We start from the raw sequence: 15111 nt of genomic DNA on the forward strand, positions 1-15111 counted from the left end.
AAAGGAAAGTAACTTTGCCGTGGAGAAACCTGGCAAACACCACCTTGTCCAGGTGATCAGGGTCAGCGTCCTCAGGGATGTGACCCGACAGAAGAGCTGCTCCCCGCTGTGGGGGTTTCCTAAAAACTGACTATCCTGATCCGAGCATGGGAAAAACATCAGACCAAACCTCACGGAAGGACATTCTACAAAACACCTGGCCAGGACTCCTCAAAACTGTCTCGGTCATCAAAACAAGGACAGACTGAGAAGCCATCATGGCCCTGGGAAGCCTAAGGAGACATGACGACTACATATAGGACATCCTCAATAGGACTCTGAGGAGAAGAAGGACCTCAGGGAAAAACGGATGAAATCCAAATAAGTATGGGTTTAGTGAATAGCACTTCATTAGTGTTGCTTTCTTAGTTGTCACAAATGTTCTGTGGTGATGTAAGATGTTAATAGGGGGCATGGGAGAGGAGTATGGGGAACTATGTACTATCTTTGCAACTTTTGTATAAATCTAAAATTATTTTAAAGTAAAATTAAAAAAAGTTATCATGGTACAAAAAGTAAACATGGCTTAGCTTTGAATAGTAAACGGTCATAATATTGTTGACTCTCAATATTGATTTGTTCAAAATTACATGTAAATATATTGGGAGAGTTAGCCAGAAGGGAAAGCACTAAGTGTGTGAGTAATTAATTCACATGTGACATGGAAATAAATACTGAAACCGTTAACAGCTGAAAGAGTTGTAAAGAGCTGCCCTGGGAGGAAATTATGGGAGCGGGGTGCCTGCATTTTGCTTTTGTTTTAAATAAGCCGTGTAGACTAATCCTATATAATAAAAGCCTAATATGCTAAGTGTCTGGTTGGCCGTTCAACCAATCAAAGCGTAATATGCTAATGATATGCTAAGGCCGCTCAACCACTCGCTATGACATGCACTGGCCACCAGGGGGCAGACAGTCAACTGGTTGACCACTCACTATGACATGCACTGGCCACCAGGGGGCAGACGCCCCAACTGCTAGGTGAGCTTGCTACTGGGGTTCAGCCCATTGGGACTGAGCCCTCCCGCAGTCCCTCCCTGGCTGGCCCACCTCCCCCATCTCTCCCCGGCACTGATCGTGCACCGGTGGGGTCCCTCGGGCTGGCCTGTGCCCTCTCGCAATCCGGGACCCCTCGAGGGATGTTGGAGAGCCAGTTTTGGCCTGATCCTGCAGGCCAGGCCAAGGACCCCACTGGGGCACGAATTTGTGCACTGGGCCTTTAGTTTGACTATAAACTCTGTGCATATGTTATGCTGATAAAAACAAATATAAAAAATGTGGGTGGGTGGACAAAAGGCAAAGCACCTGAATCTGAATTTGGCTTGGGGACCAGAATTTAAACTTTTGACAAGGATCACTCTTCCTGTCGGCCCCCATACAGCTGTTGTTGACGATTGAAAAAGCTGAAATTGTCACCGAGGCTTAAACCTTACACACTAAAATGAGGACAGTTAAGCAACTAATTTATTTTTGCAGTCTTTTGTTTCTTTTATAACTATCTGTATTGCTCTTAGATTTTTTGTTATTTTAATGAGAAAAGGTATTAAGCTGAATGTTCAGTCCTGTCATCCATTTCTGAAGAATATATTTTGTCAGAACTGATAAACCACATGTCTGCAATATTTCTATAGTAAAAATGTAATAACATGGTTTTTCTTTCCCAGGATTAAATGTTTTTTTCTCCTTTTTCCTCTTTCCTTCCCTTCTTCCCTCCTCCTTTTTCCTCCCTTTCCTCCTTCCTTTTTTCCTAGTGGGGATATTGCTTAAATACTATAGTTTATGCTTATACCAGACCTGATCGCCCAGAGTACTGTGTTATATTTTGGGATACGAAAAACAATGAGAAATACGTTAAATATGTGAAGAGTCTCATTTCTATTACTACCTGTGGAGATTTCTGCATTTTGGCTACGAAAGCTGATGAAAATCTTCCTCAGGTAGGTGTTACTCGATATTAAAAACTTAGATGGGTCAACCACTTGGCAGAATTAGGCTATAGTTGTCTACTTGCAAGCATGGCCTCTACACTGGCAGGTCCAGCAAAGTATTGGTTCTCTTGGTCATGTCTGGCTAGACTTCTGTTGGAAAATTATATGACCCCATTCAATCAATTAATCCACTGACATTTTATATTGATCAGTTCAGTACTGAAGCTTTTTGTCTCTGAAATGTATTTAAAATACATCAATCCTCTTCCAAGTTAAAAATCCCATAAGCAAAAATGAATAGGCAGATGTCTAGTATAAATGCTCAAGAAGCTATATAACAATGACCATATAACACTTTGGGTAGCTGTGATGTTGAGAAATATACTTTTTCTCAGAGTTATATTGCTTTAAAAATCAGTTTGGTAGCACAAAATAAATAATATAATTAATGCCCTTTTAAAAAGTATGCTAACAACTTAAACATTTACAGAAGCATGTCAGTTTTTCAAAAAAGGATTACCGTTGTCTTTGGCTGTGTTACTATTTTATCCCATTAAAAAGAATGAAGTTTTTGGTGTAAAGTGGCCATTTGAACAGGCACATTCCCCCTGAAACTCCCTAAAACAGGGTATTTCTAAAGAAGCCCTAAGGCCACGGGGGCCAGAAAGGGAGCGGAACAACCCAGTTGTGGAGGTTAGAGCGGAGGTGGGCTGGTGGCAGCCGCCCGAGCAGAACTAAGGACGCTCGCGCCGAACTCATCCGAGGAGGAAGCCAGAGCCGCGTTTACCTCGCAGGGCCCCGAAGAGACGGAGCTCTTGATGGACCTGGTCAGAGAGAGAAACAAACAGCAGCAGTTTGGAAGCAGCGGAGATTACGCAGGAAGGAGAAAACTAACAAAACAAAGGCCTATAAAGGAGCGGACTCCTTCCCCCTGCTGAGCTCCTGGGCAGCCCTTCCTCACCCAGGGACCCGAGGTTCCTCTCCAGAGAGGATGGCAGGAGTCTGCGCGGAAGGGCACCAAGGAAGGCCAGGAGGGGATCTGCTGAAAGCAAGGCAATGAAAGACAAGGTTTACTGCTCTGTGTCCCCGGTCGTCTTTCCCACTTGGCTCCCAGAACACTGGTAGCTAAACACACAGCGTCTAGGTAGGAGACCTCTGAACGCACTCACACTGCGAGTCCCACCTGAAACAGCAGAACAAAACAAGAAGCACCATTATACACGTGTCCCTTCGGTTTGTGGAGGTAAATAGCAACAGGATGAGTTAAAAGATGAAAATGATTAGGGAGTAAGAAACGGGAAGTTAGGGGAGACGTGTATTTTTAGTAAGAAGTCTCATGGAATCACTTGAGTCTGAGCATGTAAATGATAAGAAAACTAAAAAATACAAGTTATTCGTGGTATTTTGTGGCAGTAAGTAAGCTTAAGCAGTGGAAGAGTAAATTATGGTAGTATACCCTTTGCCATTTAGATTATACTTATGAAATAAAACAATTTTTACTTGAGATGCTGGAAAAAGAAAGATAAAGTCTGTATGTAATAGTCCATAGAATATTGGTTAATTTGAAATCATTACCCTAATCAAGAGGACATCTACGGAAAATAATATTCTTAATACCGAAAATCTAAAAATAATATGATGTAAAGTGTGAATTACGCTTGGTTATTTTCTTAATATGAATTACTGATAATTATTTGAATATGTGTTAACTAATGGGCATTTTGAGTCATTTTCACTAGGTTGGATTATGTTTTTTCTAAATTCACTGAATTTTTCTGAATTTCTCCATCGTTTATATATTGCTTCAAAGGAGGAGTGCGAGACGGAAACGTGTGGTGCAACGGTAACAAGTTAAATTAGCTCCTAAAGCTGATCGTAGGAAAAAAATGAATATTGAAGTTATAGCTGATCAGGAATTTTATAAGAATAATTAATGAAAGTAGCCAGTGTATTTGTGTTTCTTAAGTAGCCTCTTAAAAACCACAGAGTTCCAATATTGAGAAATCAGCTTTGGTTTAGATTTAATTAATATTTCTTTATCTTTAATGCTGTAGATTATATTTCTCTGCTGTTCTTTGACTTAACAATTTTATCCATTATCTCTCAGTTAGTGATACTTGAAAAAGAGATATGCTATGTTAAGCATTATTTCCTTTATTATCCTTAAGCAGGAGTTCTGATACCTTTTTTCTTATTTTTCACAGTTTGTGCTAGTTCTTTGTAATTCTATTGGTACACCCTTGGATCCCAAATACATTGATATTGGTAAGGAAATGTTAATATTTATTACTTCTTTAATCAAGGTTTATTTGTAAAGCTAATTAAAAACTAAACAGTGGTATTATTAAATTAGAATGGTATTCTCTAAAACAAGGAGCGTACTTCCTGGTTTGCCAGGCCCAGTTTATGCCTGTCATCATGGAACAATTGTTAATGATGCTCCATCTCACTGAATTACCCAGAAGTTATCCTGGGAAATACAATCAGTTATAAGGTTACTTTATCTAAATTCCATAATAATCTCACAACTGCTATGCTGTCATCATTTGCTTTAAATGGGAATTATAATTGTATAGGGACTGATATGCCACGTAATGATTAGTATGCAACAAACAGGATTATAGAAAGAATTTTGCCCTTAACCTTAAACCACTTTTATTATTAATAAACTGCCTGTAAATACCTCTCTTCTACTAAAAACACTTAGCTGCTTGTAAAAGTGCGTTTGCCTTTTCCAGAATTTTCCAATGAGATATGTCTGCTAATAGGGACAACTTTAAAAATGCCTGAGTTTTTGTTTTCAGATATTTGTTACTTTAGATATACCCTTCCCTGTATCCAAATGCTATGAAGGTAACCATTAAAAAATTACAAGTCTTATTCTAAGTATTTTGTTAAAAACCATTACCAAATATTTTTCTACTGTTCCACTGTAACCTCCAGAAGTAATGGTTTTCTTTGAAAGCGTATGGTAGTTTATTGGATATGGTGTTAGAAGAATGATTAGATTTCAGAAGCTGAAAACCCACATGTTCTGAATCTGAGAATTAGACATTTCTTTTTCCCCTCCAGATTTCACATTTGGACTTAACAATCAGATGTTAGTGTTTGCCTTCTAAGTGTTTTATTGTGCCGAGCACGTTGGGTAATACAAGCAAATGCGGGAAATAACTTCTGGCCTCAGAGATTTTATACTTTATATTTAGGAACTTGGTAACTCACTGTTATATTTTGAACTGCTCAATTTCATGTCCTAAATTCGTTGCTACATGAGCATATTTATATGTATATGTACGGGGTGTCCCCCCCAAATGTATACATACTTTAACAGCTCAATTTTGAAAATGAAATGTATTTTAATAAGCACTGCCTTTGTAATTATTCAACGTGTGCATATACATTTTGTTGGCATACCCTATGTGTGTGTGTGTGTGTGTGTGTGTGTGTGTGTGTGTGTGTATTAGTGTTCCTTGTTAAAAGGCTTAGCTTAAGGTTATTACAGACATGTCACATGAATATCTTCATTTATTAGAAACAAAAGTCTAAGGGGTGAAGTCCGTCAACCTTCAGATTATATGCTTTTTTTTTCTTTTAATATCAAGTTTTAACATAGAATCATAATGATGATAGGATAAGCTTCAAAGCAATTTTGATTGTACATATTCTATTTTTTAATAAAGCCAGATGTAAATTCTTCACCTTCATCAAATGGCAAATGCTTAAGGCATGATTATTTGTAAGTTTGAGTCTAGAAACTTTTTTTTTGCAGTCTCTGTGGCTGAAGTTTTAACAAACAGTTCTTTCATTGGTTTACTGCCAAAGTAAACTCAGCCAAGACTCAACAATTTTTTTTTTCATACTGTAAAATTCCTTTTTTAAGTTTCTGTGTCAAATTTTTATGAGGACTGGAGGCTAAAGCAAAAAAAAGTATGTAACAGATGTTGTTCTAGAAAGAGTAATTTTTGTTTTGTCGCTTACTCTTCCTCCTGTCAATTTCTATGGGAACTTTTAAAAAGAACTTTAGTGTGTAGGACTCTGTTGTATTGTACCTGTAGGAGGTAGGTACCCCTTTTTTTGGGTGTTCTTTCTTCAATCCCTTAAAAATATCTTTGGTGTGCTTCTATTCCAAGTACTTATTCTGCACTGATAGTTGACTTTCTTCTCTATCTTCCCCCACAAGATTTTGAGCTTCTTAAAGATCTACATCTATTAATTCCTATATCCCCACTACCTAAGACTGTACTTGCCCCATAACAAATGTTTATTGAACATATGAAAACATTTAAAATACAGTCCACTTACTTAGTAAACCACCAATGAGTAGATATTGTTTCATGTACTATACTTGGTACAAGGAGGGCTGAGAACTTAATTATGGCATTTCCTGTAGGTTGTCTAAGTAAATAATTAAAATATAGTTAATCCATTGAACAGTGGCCATCACTCCCCTGCTAGGTGTTGGGCTAGGTGTGGTAAGTTATAGGTGCATGAGGACATCAGGGACATCTTGTCAACTGAGAAGGTTTCATTTAAGCTGAGTTTTGAAGGGCACTTCTTCAGGTGACGTTTAAGGAGAGAAGACAGCATTTGCAGGGGAATGAAGGCCATGCAAAGTGCCTGAAAAATGTCCGGGGCCTGTGCTGCAGCCACTGTGGCGGGAGCAAGTACGAGCTTTCTAAGGACGGGCCGCAGCACAAGCACCCAGCCTTCCGCGTAGTCAGAGAGGGGTCGTTTATAATGAAAACATTTCAATGCAGCCTCAGTTTACCAGCTCTTTAAAGGGCTGGGCAATGAGTAAGAAGGAAATTGGGGAGACGTTACAGATGCAGACATTTATTTCAGTCCTCTGCATGGGAATATTACTTTCTTAAAATGTTTTTCCAATAGTCTTTGTAGATACTTTGAGTTTCTCTTTCCAGATGTTGAATAGCTGAGAAGGACATGGAGTGCTTTTATCCTGGTGTGTTTTCTTCCTAACTGTCCTACCTGCTGAAATTTGTTCTTCTGACCATGTCCTAGAGGCTTCGGTCTAGGAAACTAAGCACTAATCTGCCTGGAGGGGTGGATCTTTTAATAGAGATCTAGCAAATTTAGGTTGATAGGGTTAGCTACCCATGTGAATTTGCTGAAATTACTGCCATATTGATTCAAAAGAACCTACTAGTATGTTTTAGATATATCTGTATTTGTTTTTTTTGTATTGACTAGTGGATCTGAATATAGCTTTATTAGAAAAACCTATGTGGGCAATGCCAGTAAAACAAAAATAGCAGCCACACCTAACGCTAACCCTTAAGGAAAGGCAGTGTGCCCCAGTGGTTAAGAGCATAGATTTGGAGCCAGATTAACTGGGTTTGTATCCCGGCTTCTACCACTTTCTAGCTGTGCAACTTCAGCAAGTTATTTAACCATTTTCTCCTTAAGTGTCTACATCTGCTAAGTGGGAATAATAATACTATCTACCTGAGAGGGTGGTTGTGAGTAAATAGATGTCATATTTTAATTTTATATGAATATAATTATGTTATATATTATAACTATATAATTATAATTAATATATTAAATTATATGCCTAGAATAATTTTGAAAAATTCAATAAATACAGACTTTTAAAATTGTTATTAAGCATTTATTCTATGCCAGGCACCATACTATGCTTTATATTTATTATTTTTTTAAATCTTTAAAGCAGCTCAAACGGTTGGTATTATTACCTTTAATTTACAGTTCAGAGAGAATAAGTACTGTACCTAAGGCCACAGAGTTAAAATGCTTTTAATTTGAATCCAAGAAGTCTGACTTTCATTGTAAAGTATAACATTTTAATTTTGAATTAATCAGGCTAATGATAAACTCGTGATTACTTAGGATGAATTGAAATAAAGGGACATGAGTATTTATAATAATAAAAGCATAATATGCTAATTAGACCGGATGTCCTTCAGATGACCTTCTGGACAAAGCTGGGGCTGCGAGGGAAGGCCGGGTCCCGGGTGCCAGAGGGAAGCCGGTGCCAGCAGCCAGGGGAAGGAAGGCCTACTCTTGCACGAATTTCGTGCATCAGTCCTCTAGTATTTTATAATTGTAGGTAAACATTGTTTAGAAAAATGCTTTAATATGCTATAAAAAGTGATGTCTTATTGGAAAGCAGTTATAGTTAGTAGAACGTTGCATGACATTAAGGGCTGTAATGTGACAATAATTACAGCATCAGTCTCCGTGAGAGAATTTACTAAGAATTAGCACAGGTCTAACGATTTAGTGATGACGGGGTCAGTGAAAGCTGAGCGGAGCAGCCTGGCTTGCTGAGTCATTGCTTTCAGCTCCCACCAGCTTTGCCACGACTGCCTTCCAACCAGTTGCTCCCCATTCGGAAGGCTTCTGTCTCCCTCTAGGGTTGGAAATTGTACACATTTTAATAGAAAAATCTGAGACAAGTATAAGGAAAAAATTAAAAAATATATATTTTACTGATTTTTTTACAGAGAGGAAGGGAGAGAGATAGAGAGTTAGAAACATTGATGAGAGAGAAACATCAATCATCTGCCTCCTGCACACCCCCTACTGAGGATGTGCCCGCAACCAAGGTACATGCCTTTGACTGGAATCGAACCTGGGACCCTTTAGTCCGCAGGCCAACGCTCTATCCACTGAGCCAAACCGGTTAGGGCAAGGAAATTTTTTAAAAAAATATGACTCACTATACTGAGTTATTTAGCATATAAAAATTCTTGAATTTGAATTCCCAAGTTGTTAATCTATTTAGCATTATACCATGAGTCTAGTTTCTTCAGTTTCTAAGTCTTTTACTGCCTTAATGTCTTTTATTTGGCCTGTGGCCTGAATGCCATAAATGGCAGCTGCAGTTAACACCATTTGTTTATTCTGGCCACATCAGTGGTGACTTTTCTTAATAATTATGAGTAGAAGACTAATTTTTGTACCATTTAAATCACTACTTTAGAAATTAGGGACTAAAATGATCTTTTATGAAGGACTTTTTTTGTTTTGATATATTTTGTGTGAATTTATGTTTTATATATTTTGTGTGAATTTATGTTGTTTATTTTGTTTGTGACTTTGGACAAGTATTTTACTTCTTTAATTCTACATTTCTTTATCTGTGGGATGGATTTGATGAGACTATCTGTTTCATTAAAGGGTAAACAGTAGGAGCTTCTCTAAGAAGCAGAACATAAAAAAAAGTTACACATTTAGGAGAATATATTCCTAAATTAGGAAGGAACTTTGGGGAATTTTCTTTCTTTTTTTATTCCTCACCTGAGGATATGAGAGAAAAAGGGAGAGAGAGGGAAACATCGATGGGAGAGAAAAACATCGAACGTTTGCCTTTTGTTAGCTTCCCAACTGGGGATCAAACCTGCAACCCAGTATGTGCCCTGACTGGGAATCGAACTGGCAACCGTTCGGTACACAGGATGACAGTGAACCAACTGAGCCACTCTGGCCAGGTTTTCGTTTCTAAGCTAATGAGGAAATATAAGACATACGAGATCAGAGAGAAGGTGTAGTAAATGCCGACACCGAGCAGGAATGATAGTGGGGAAGGGAGGAAGGACTGGGATTGAATTTTTCATTTATTAGTTAATGGACATGAGGGCTGTTGTTACTTTTTGGCTATGATGAATAGTGCTGTTACGAACATTTGTGTATGACTTTTTGTGTGGACATAGGTTTTCATTTCTCTCGGGTATACCCAAGAGTGAAATTGCTGGGGCATATGGTTATTCTGTGTTTAACATTGTGAGGAACTGCTAGGGTGTGCACCACTGGACAGTCCAACCATTTCTCCACATCCTTGTCTATACTCAGGTCTTGTGTGACTGTTGATTCTAGCAAGTGCGGTGGCTGTGAAGTGGTACCTTGTGGCATTTGCCTGATGGCTAATGCTGTTGAGCATCTTTTCATTTGCTTAGTGGTCATTTGTGTATCTTCATTGGAGAATTTCTGTTCAGTTCCTTTGCCCATTTTTCAATTGGGCTATTTGTCTCTGAAGTATGAGAGTTCTTTACATTTTCTAGATATAATTCCTTATCATGTATTTGATTTGTAAATATATTTTACGTTTTGTGGGCTGTCTTTTCAGTTTGTGGATGCTGTCCTTTGCAGCACACATGTTTTTAATTTTGGTGAAGTCCAGTTTACCTACTTTGGCTTTTGTTGCTTGTGCTTTTTTGGTGTCATATTTAAGAAACCATTGCCTAACCCAAAGTCATAATGATTTACTCCTACATTTTTTTCTAAGAGTCCTATGGTTAGCTCTTTGACCTATTTTGAATTAACATTTTTTGTATGGTTTTACAAGCTTTTCACTCTCATTTGATTTCCCAGACTGTGTGGGGTATGTTGTCTGTAAAAGGAGGGGTTGAACTCGGGGATCGCTGAAGTCCTTTGCAGCACATTCTGAGGTTCTGTGTGACTGTAACCTAATTGTCCTAATGTTTTTTAATAGTTCCACTATTTGTTGCAATGACCAAAACCCATGTGATAGCAGCTTCAAAAGAAGCATTTTATATCTGGCAATACCGTGTGTCAAAGAAGCTCACAGCGTTGGAAATCAATCAGATGACACGGTCTCGGAAAGAAGGGAGAGAAAGGTATGTCTTTTGTTGCATATTTTTTAGAAGCTCAACCATATCATATTTATAATATTTATTTTTAATTTTTATTTTTTTATATTTTTTTAATAAGTTTCTTTGAGCCAAACTGACAACGTATGCTGGGGGGCAAGCTCTCAAATGCTGTCCTCAACTAGATCACATTTAAGTCACAGAGTTAGTTATAAATTGTCATGCCTGAGAACTGTAAATTGTTTTGATGAACAGAAATAATATTTTCCAGTTAATCTGAATAGTTTTCAAATGTACCTGTTTAAATTTATCAAAATAAAAGGGAGGAAAGAGTGACATAATAAAAGAAAGCCCTTAGAGATGAAGACTGGAAATCTGTGTTTTTATAAGGAAATGGCTATTCTCACCCCTCTGCTTTCACTAATTAGAGCTACGATACTCTGCTGAAACATGGTGAGTCCGCTAAGGCCTGTGTGTTGGTGGTGCAGGTCCTTCCGGGACAGGAGGGGTGATTCTCGTGCTCCTCACCACAGAAGAGACAGGTCCTTAGACACAGACATGGGCGAGGTCTTAGGTTGGGTGCACTGGTCAGGTGGTTTCTGTCTCTCACCTGGTAGGTAGATAATTTTTACCTTTATAAGATTGAGCATTATCAAGAATTCTTTAAAACAATGGCATTTATGTTAAATAACAATATTCATTGGTGTCATCCAATCCTTGAACTATTCTAGAGATTACGAAATAGTATAACCTTTATACTGTCTTTGAAATTCTGATTTTTCCCCCCCAGAATCTATCATATTGATGATAGTCCCTCTGGATCAGTGGATGGAGTGCTTGATTATAATAAAGCCATTCAAGTAGGTGATTTTATTGCTGCCGTCAAACATGTGTAGATTTGGAAATACTGTAATTTTATTTTGAGACCAGTAAAAGAATTTGTTTCCAGTGATAGCACATTATCCTAGTAATTCTTTAAACATTTTTCTATTCTGAAAACCTTTCTTTAGATCTGCTACTTTTTCTTCTTTTGATTTTTAAAAACATTTTATTTTAAAATAATTGTAGGCTCACAGGAAGTTGCAAAAATAGCACATAGAACTTATTTACCAAGCTTCCTTCAAATGGGACATTTTATATAAATATAGTATAATATCGAAATCAGGAAATTGACACTGGTAATATTACTGTTAAACTATGATCCGATTCCTTATTGTTTGTATGTGTGCCTTGTGCTAGCTACTTCTTCATTTTCACACCTCCTCTCTACACCACCCCTGTTCCCTGGCAACCACTAATTTGTTTCCATCTCTAGAGTTTTGACACCCCGAGAATGTTTTATGAATGGAATCGTGTAGCATGCGGCCTTTAGAGATGGGCTTCCTTTCGCTAAGTGTAACCTCTTGAGTACCATCCAGGTTGTGGCAGTGCCAGGCCATCTCCCTCCCTCATTTTGGCATGGTGGTCCTTCTACCATCTGTTCATCTCTTATGACTAAGCTCAGGTTTTTGCCTCCATGCCCATTTTGGTATAAATTAGATGCTCCTTCCCCCGACCTCATAACTACTTTGTGAACTTTTTAAAAAATATATTTTTATTGATTTCAGAGAAGAAGGGAGAGGGAGAGAGAGAGATAGAAACATCAGTGATGAGAGAGAATCATGGATCGGCTGCCTCCTGCACGCCCCCTACTGGGGATCGAGCCTGCGACCTAGTTGACGCTCAATCACTGAGCCACACCAGCCCGGGCCCCAGTAGACTTTTGACTAATCCCTGAGGGTAAAGATTTCATCCGAATATCTCTAGTGCTTAGTTCAGTGTCTGGCGCATAGTAGGTTAGTAAAAGTTTGTTAAGTTAATAAATGTATTGTTGAACAGAATACTACCTTATACCAGATTAGTCATCCAATAAATATTTGTTAAAGAATAACAAATTGATTTATTTTAGGGCACAAGGGATCCAATTTGTGCTTTAACTGCATCTGATAAGACATTGATTGTGGTAAGTTGTGAAAAAAAATTTTGAATAATAGTTGTTTAAATTGTAAAAATAGAGCAAAGCAACATGTTTTGGGTTTGAATATCATCTTATGGGCACTTTGTGTTTAATTGAATCAAACATAAGAAATAAGAAAGTCATAAAGATTGCCTCACAAATGGTTCATCTTTTGCAAAAAGCTGTTTATAAAAGCAATAGAATGCGGGTCAGTGGGGAGAGTTTGGCACTGGGTTGAATGAGCCCTCTAAAGGGTTAGCAGAAGTGGGGTGGGTTGGGTGGTGGTCGTAGGTTTAGAGCAGGGGTCCTCAAACTTTTTAAACAGGGGGCCAGTTCACTGTCCCTCAGACCGTTGGAGGGCCGGACTATAGTTTAAAAAAAACCCCTATGAACAAATTCCTATGCACACTGCACATATCTTATTTTGAAGTAAAAAAACAAAACGGGAACAAATACAATATTTGTATTTGCATGTGGCCCGCGGGCCGTAGTTTGAGGACCCCTGGTTTAGAGGTTTTCTCCTCTACGTCACCTGCTAGTTCACATTGGAGAAAGTGTTTTGGCTCAGCTACTTTTGTAAGATTTAGGGTGAAGAGGTAGCGTGCTTGCTAGCCATTAAAATAAAGATGTGCATGACAAATTTTTGCTGAATTTTTCAAATAACATCAGTGTATAGTGTCTTTTCTTGAGTTCTGACATTTGAAAATATTAATTTTAGAGATAAATGTTGACTTTGACATAGTAATGCTGGTAAAGTCACTGAATTTGAATGATGTAAACCAAGCCTTCATGGTGTCTGTTTCCCGCTCTAGTTATGTGCTGTAGCCATTGTTAACTAATTTAAGGGGGAAAACAATCTTAAGAACGTGGTATCATTTTTCCTCACCAAGTGAACTTGGTGTCTGCTTTCAGCGGTTGGTCTTAGGTCTGTGGACTCTCTTCTTTTCTCTTTTGCTACATGGCGGGGTGGCTTTTAAGAAAATATGTGTGTGTGTGTCTGACATTTGCAGAAAACAGTAACTTGCAACTCAGAACAATAACAAAAATTGACCTAACTCCCAAATGAGAACCTACCTATAAGAAACGCATTGAAATAGTTTTAATATCAGCCCAAAGTTTCGATGCAGAAGATGTCCTCTGCATTGAACACCTCTTTCCACTGTTGCAATGTAAACAGTTTTTAGAATTTTTACTTTTTCAAACGTTTTAAGCCACAGGACCACCTTTTTCAAAAACAAAATCTTGTTTTGTCGATATATTAAATATTTTAACACCCACATGTCTCTTTTATACATCAGAAAATATCCTCCCCGTCCCCACCCCTAGCACTCCCCAGCCTTTCTGACTGGCCCCTCTTGAGAGTCACTTTGCAAAAGCAGCGCTGCTCTGTGGCAGGGGAAGGGACGAGGGGAGGACTGGCTGCCAGGGGCCTCCACTGTGCCCCGTTGCCTGGGCTCGGCTTGGGGCACAGAGGGTTTGAAAACGGTGGTTTGCTCCTTAAGGCCTGCACAGAGTTGCATAGGAACTTATACTCTATTTCATTTTTAAGCACGTTTAATACTGATTGTATCATTGCTTTCTGATAATCTTCCTAACACATATCAGATAGACTCTCAGTAGCAACTGTTTCATACAGTGATCTTATATATGAAATTTAATGCAGTAAATGCTTTATATTTTAGCCTTTAATGTACCCTGAATATTACCCCAGACAACTATAAATAACGCTAGGTATTTCTTCCTTGTGATGTAAGAATGCGTATGTTATTGAAGAACTAGATTTTTGACTTCTTTTTTGAATGCTACATGAAAACAATTGGATCACCTTCTGCCACTTTTAAAAGGTTTTGATTAACGTAGGAGAGAATTATGTACTCAGAAACATGATTCACTATCACAAGGGGATTTGTTATGATACCATCACTTTGATTTTGAAACAAATTATGAACATATAGAGAGACCTGTAGTTGTAATTTAATGTTGGTCTTTAAAATATTGTGGAAATTTGCTTAATAATCAAAAGTAATTTCCATAGGGTCGTGAATCTGGCGCCATTCAGAGATACAGTCTTCCTAATGTTGGTTTGATTCAAAAATATTCCCTTAATTGTCGAGCCAACCAGTTATCGCTGAACTGCAACTCTAGGTAAGTCTGAAGGCCCCCTTCAGGCAGATGTGTGACTTAGACATTATCCGTGTGGATTGCTAGATTTATGTAATAAATGCAAAGATATGTGTGTGTTTAAACTTGCCTGATAGTTCAGTGTGGTTTGACTATACTGTATTGGTATTTAAATATTTATATTTTTGGTACTGTATTTGGTTTAGATGTCTTTCTTTAATCGGGCAAAATACAGTAATGCTAGTGCAGTGTTTAAGTTATTTATATGCCAGTTGCTTTAATCTCCTTGGATATCTCTTTCCTCACAAGGAAGCAAAGTGGAGAGTCGTCCATGTCTTCTATCAAATTTGTAAAACTGTGTTTGAAGTCAGTTTCTTATCTAAAGCCATTTCTACCTAGATTGCTGGGTCATACTTATATTCATGATCGCTGATAG

The 15111-nt window shown here is 38.1% G+C and overlaps 1 protein-coding gene across 3 annotated transcripts in view; it reads left to right on the forward strand.

The window, feature by feature from the left end:
• The window catches only part of WDR35 (WD repeat domain 35), a 43564-nt gene that overhangs the window by 11894 nt on the left and 16559 nt on the right, over window positions 1–15111 (forward strand). For 2 of the 3 annotated variants that reach the window (XM_036335268.1, XM_036335270.1), the window contains exons 10-16: window positions 1791–1976; window positions 3778–3810; window positions 4172–4232; window positions 10441–10585; window positions 11349–11418; window positions 12507–12560; window positions 14590–14699. In XM_036335268.1, the coding sequence (XP_036191161.1) occupies window positions 1791–1976; window positions 3778–3810; window positions 4172–4232; window positions 10441–10585; window positions 11349–11418; window positions 12507–12560; window positions 14590–14699 (659 nt within the window). The remainder of the gene's footprint in view (window positions 1–1790; window positions 1977–3777; window positions 3811–4171; window positions 4233–10440; window positions 10586–11348; window positions 11419–12506; window positions 12561–14589; window positions 14700–15111) is intronic. The other variant, XM_036335269.1, reaches the window with a different exon arrangement.

The sequence above is a fragment of the Myotis myotis genome, unplaced genomic scaffold (genome assembly GCF_014108235.1).
Source record: "Myotis myotis isolate mMyoMyo1 unplaced genomic scaffold, mMyoMyo1.p scaffold_m19_p_14, whole genome shotgun sequence".
Classification (NCBI taxonomy): Eukaryota; Metazoa; Chordata; class Mammalia; order Chiroptera; family Vespertilionidae; genus Myotis; species Myotis myotis.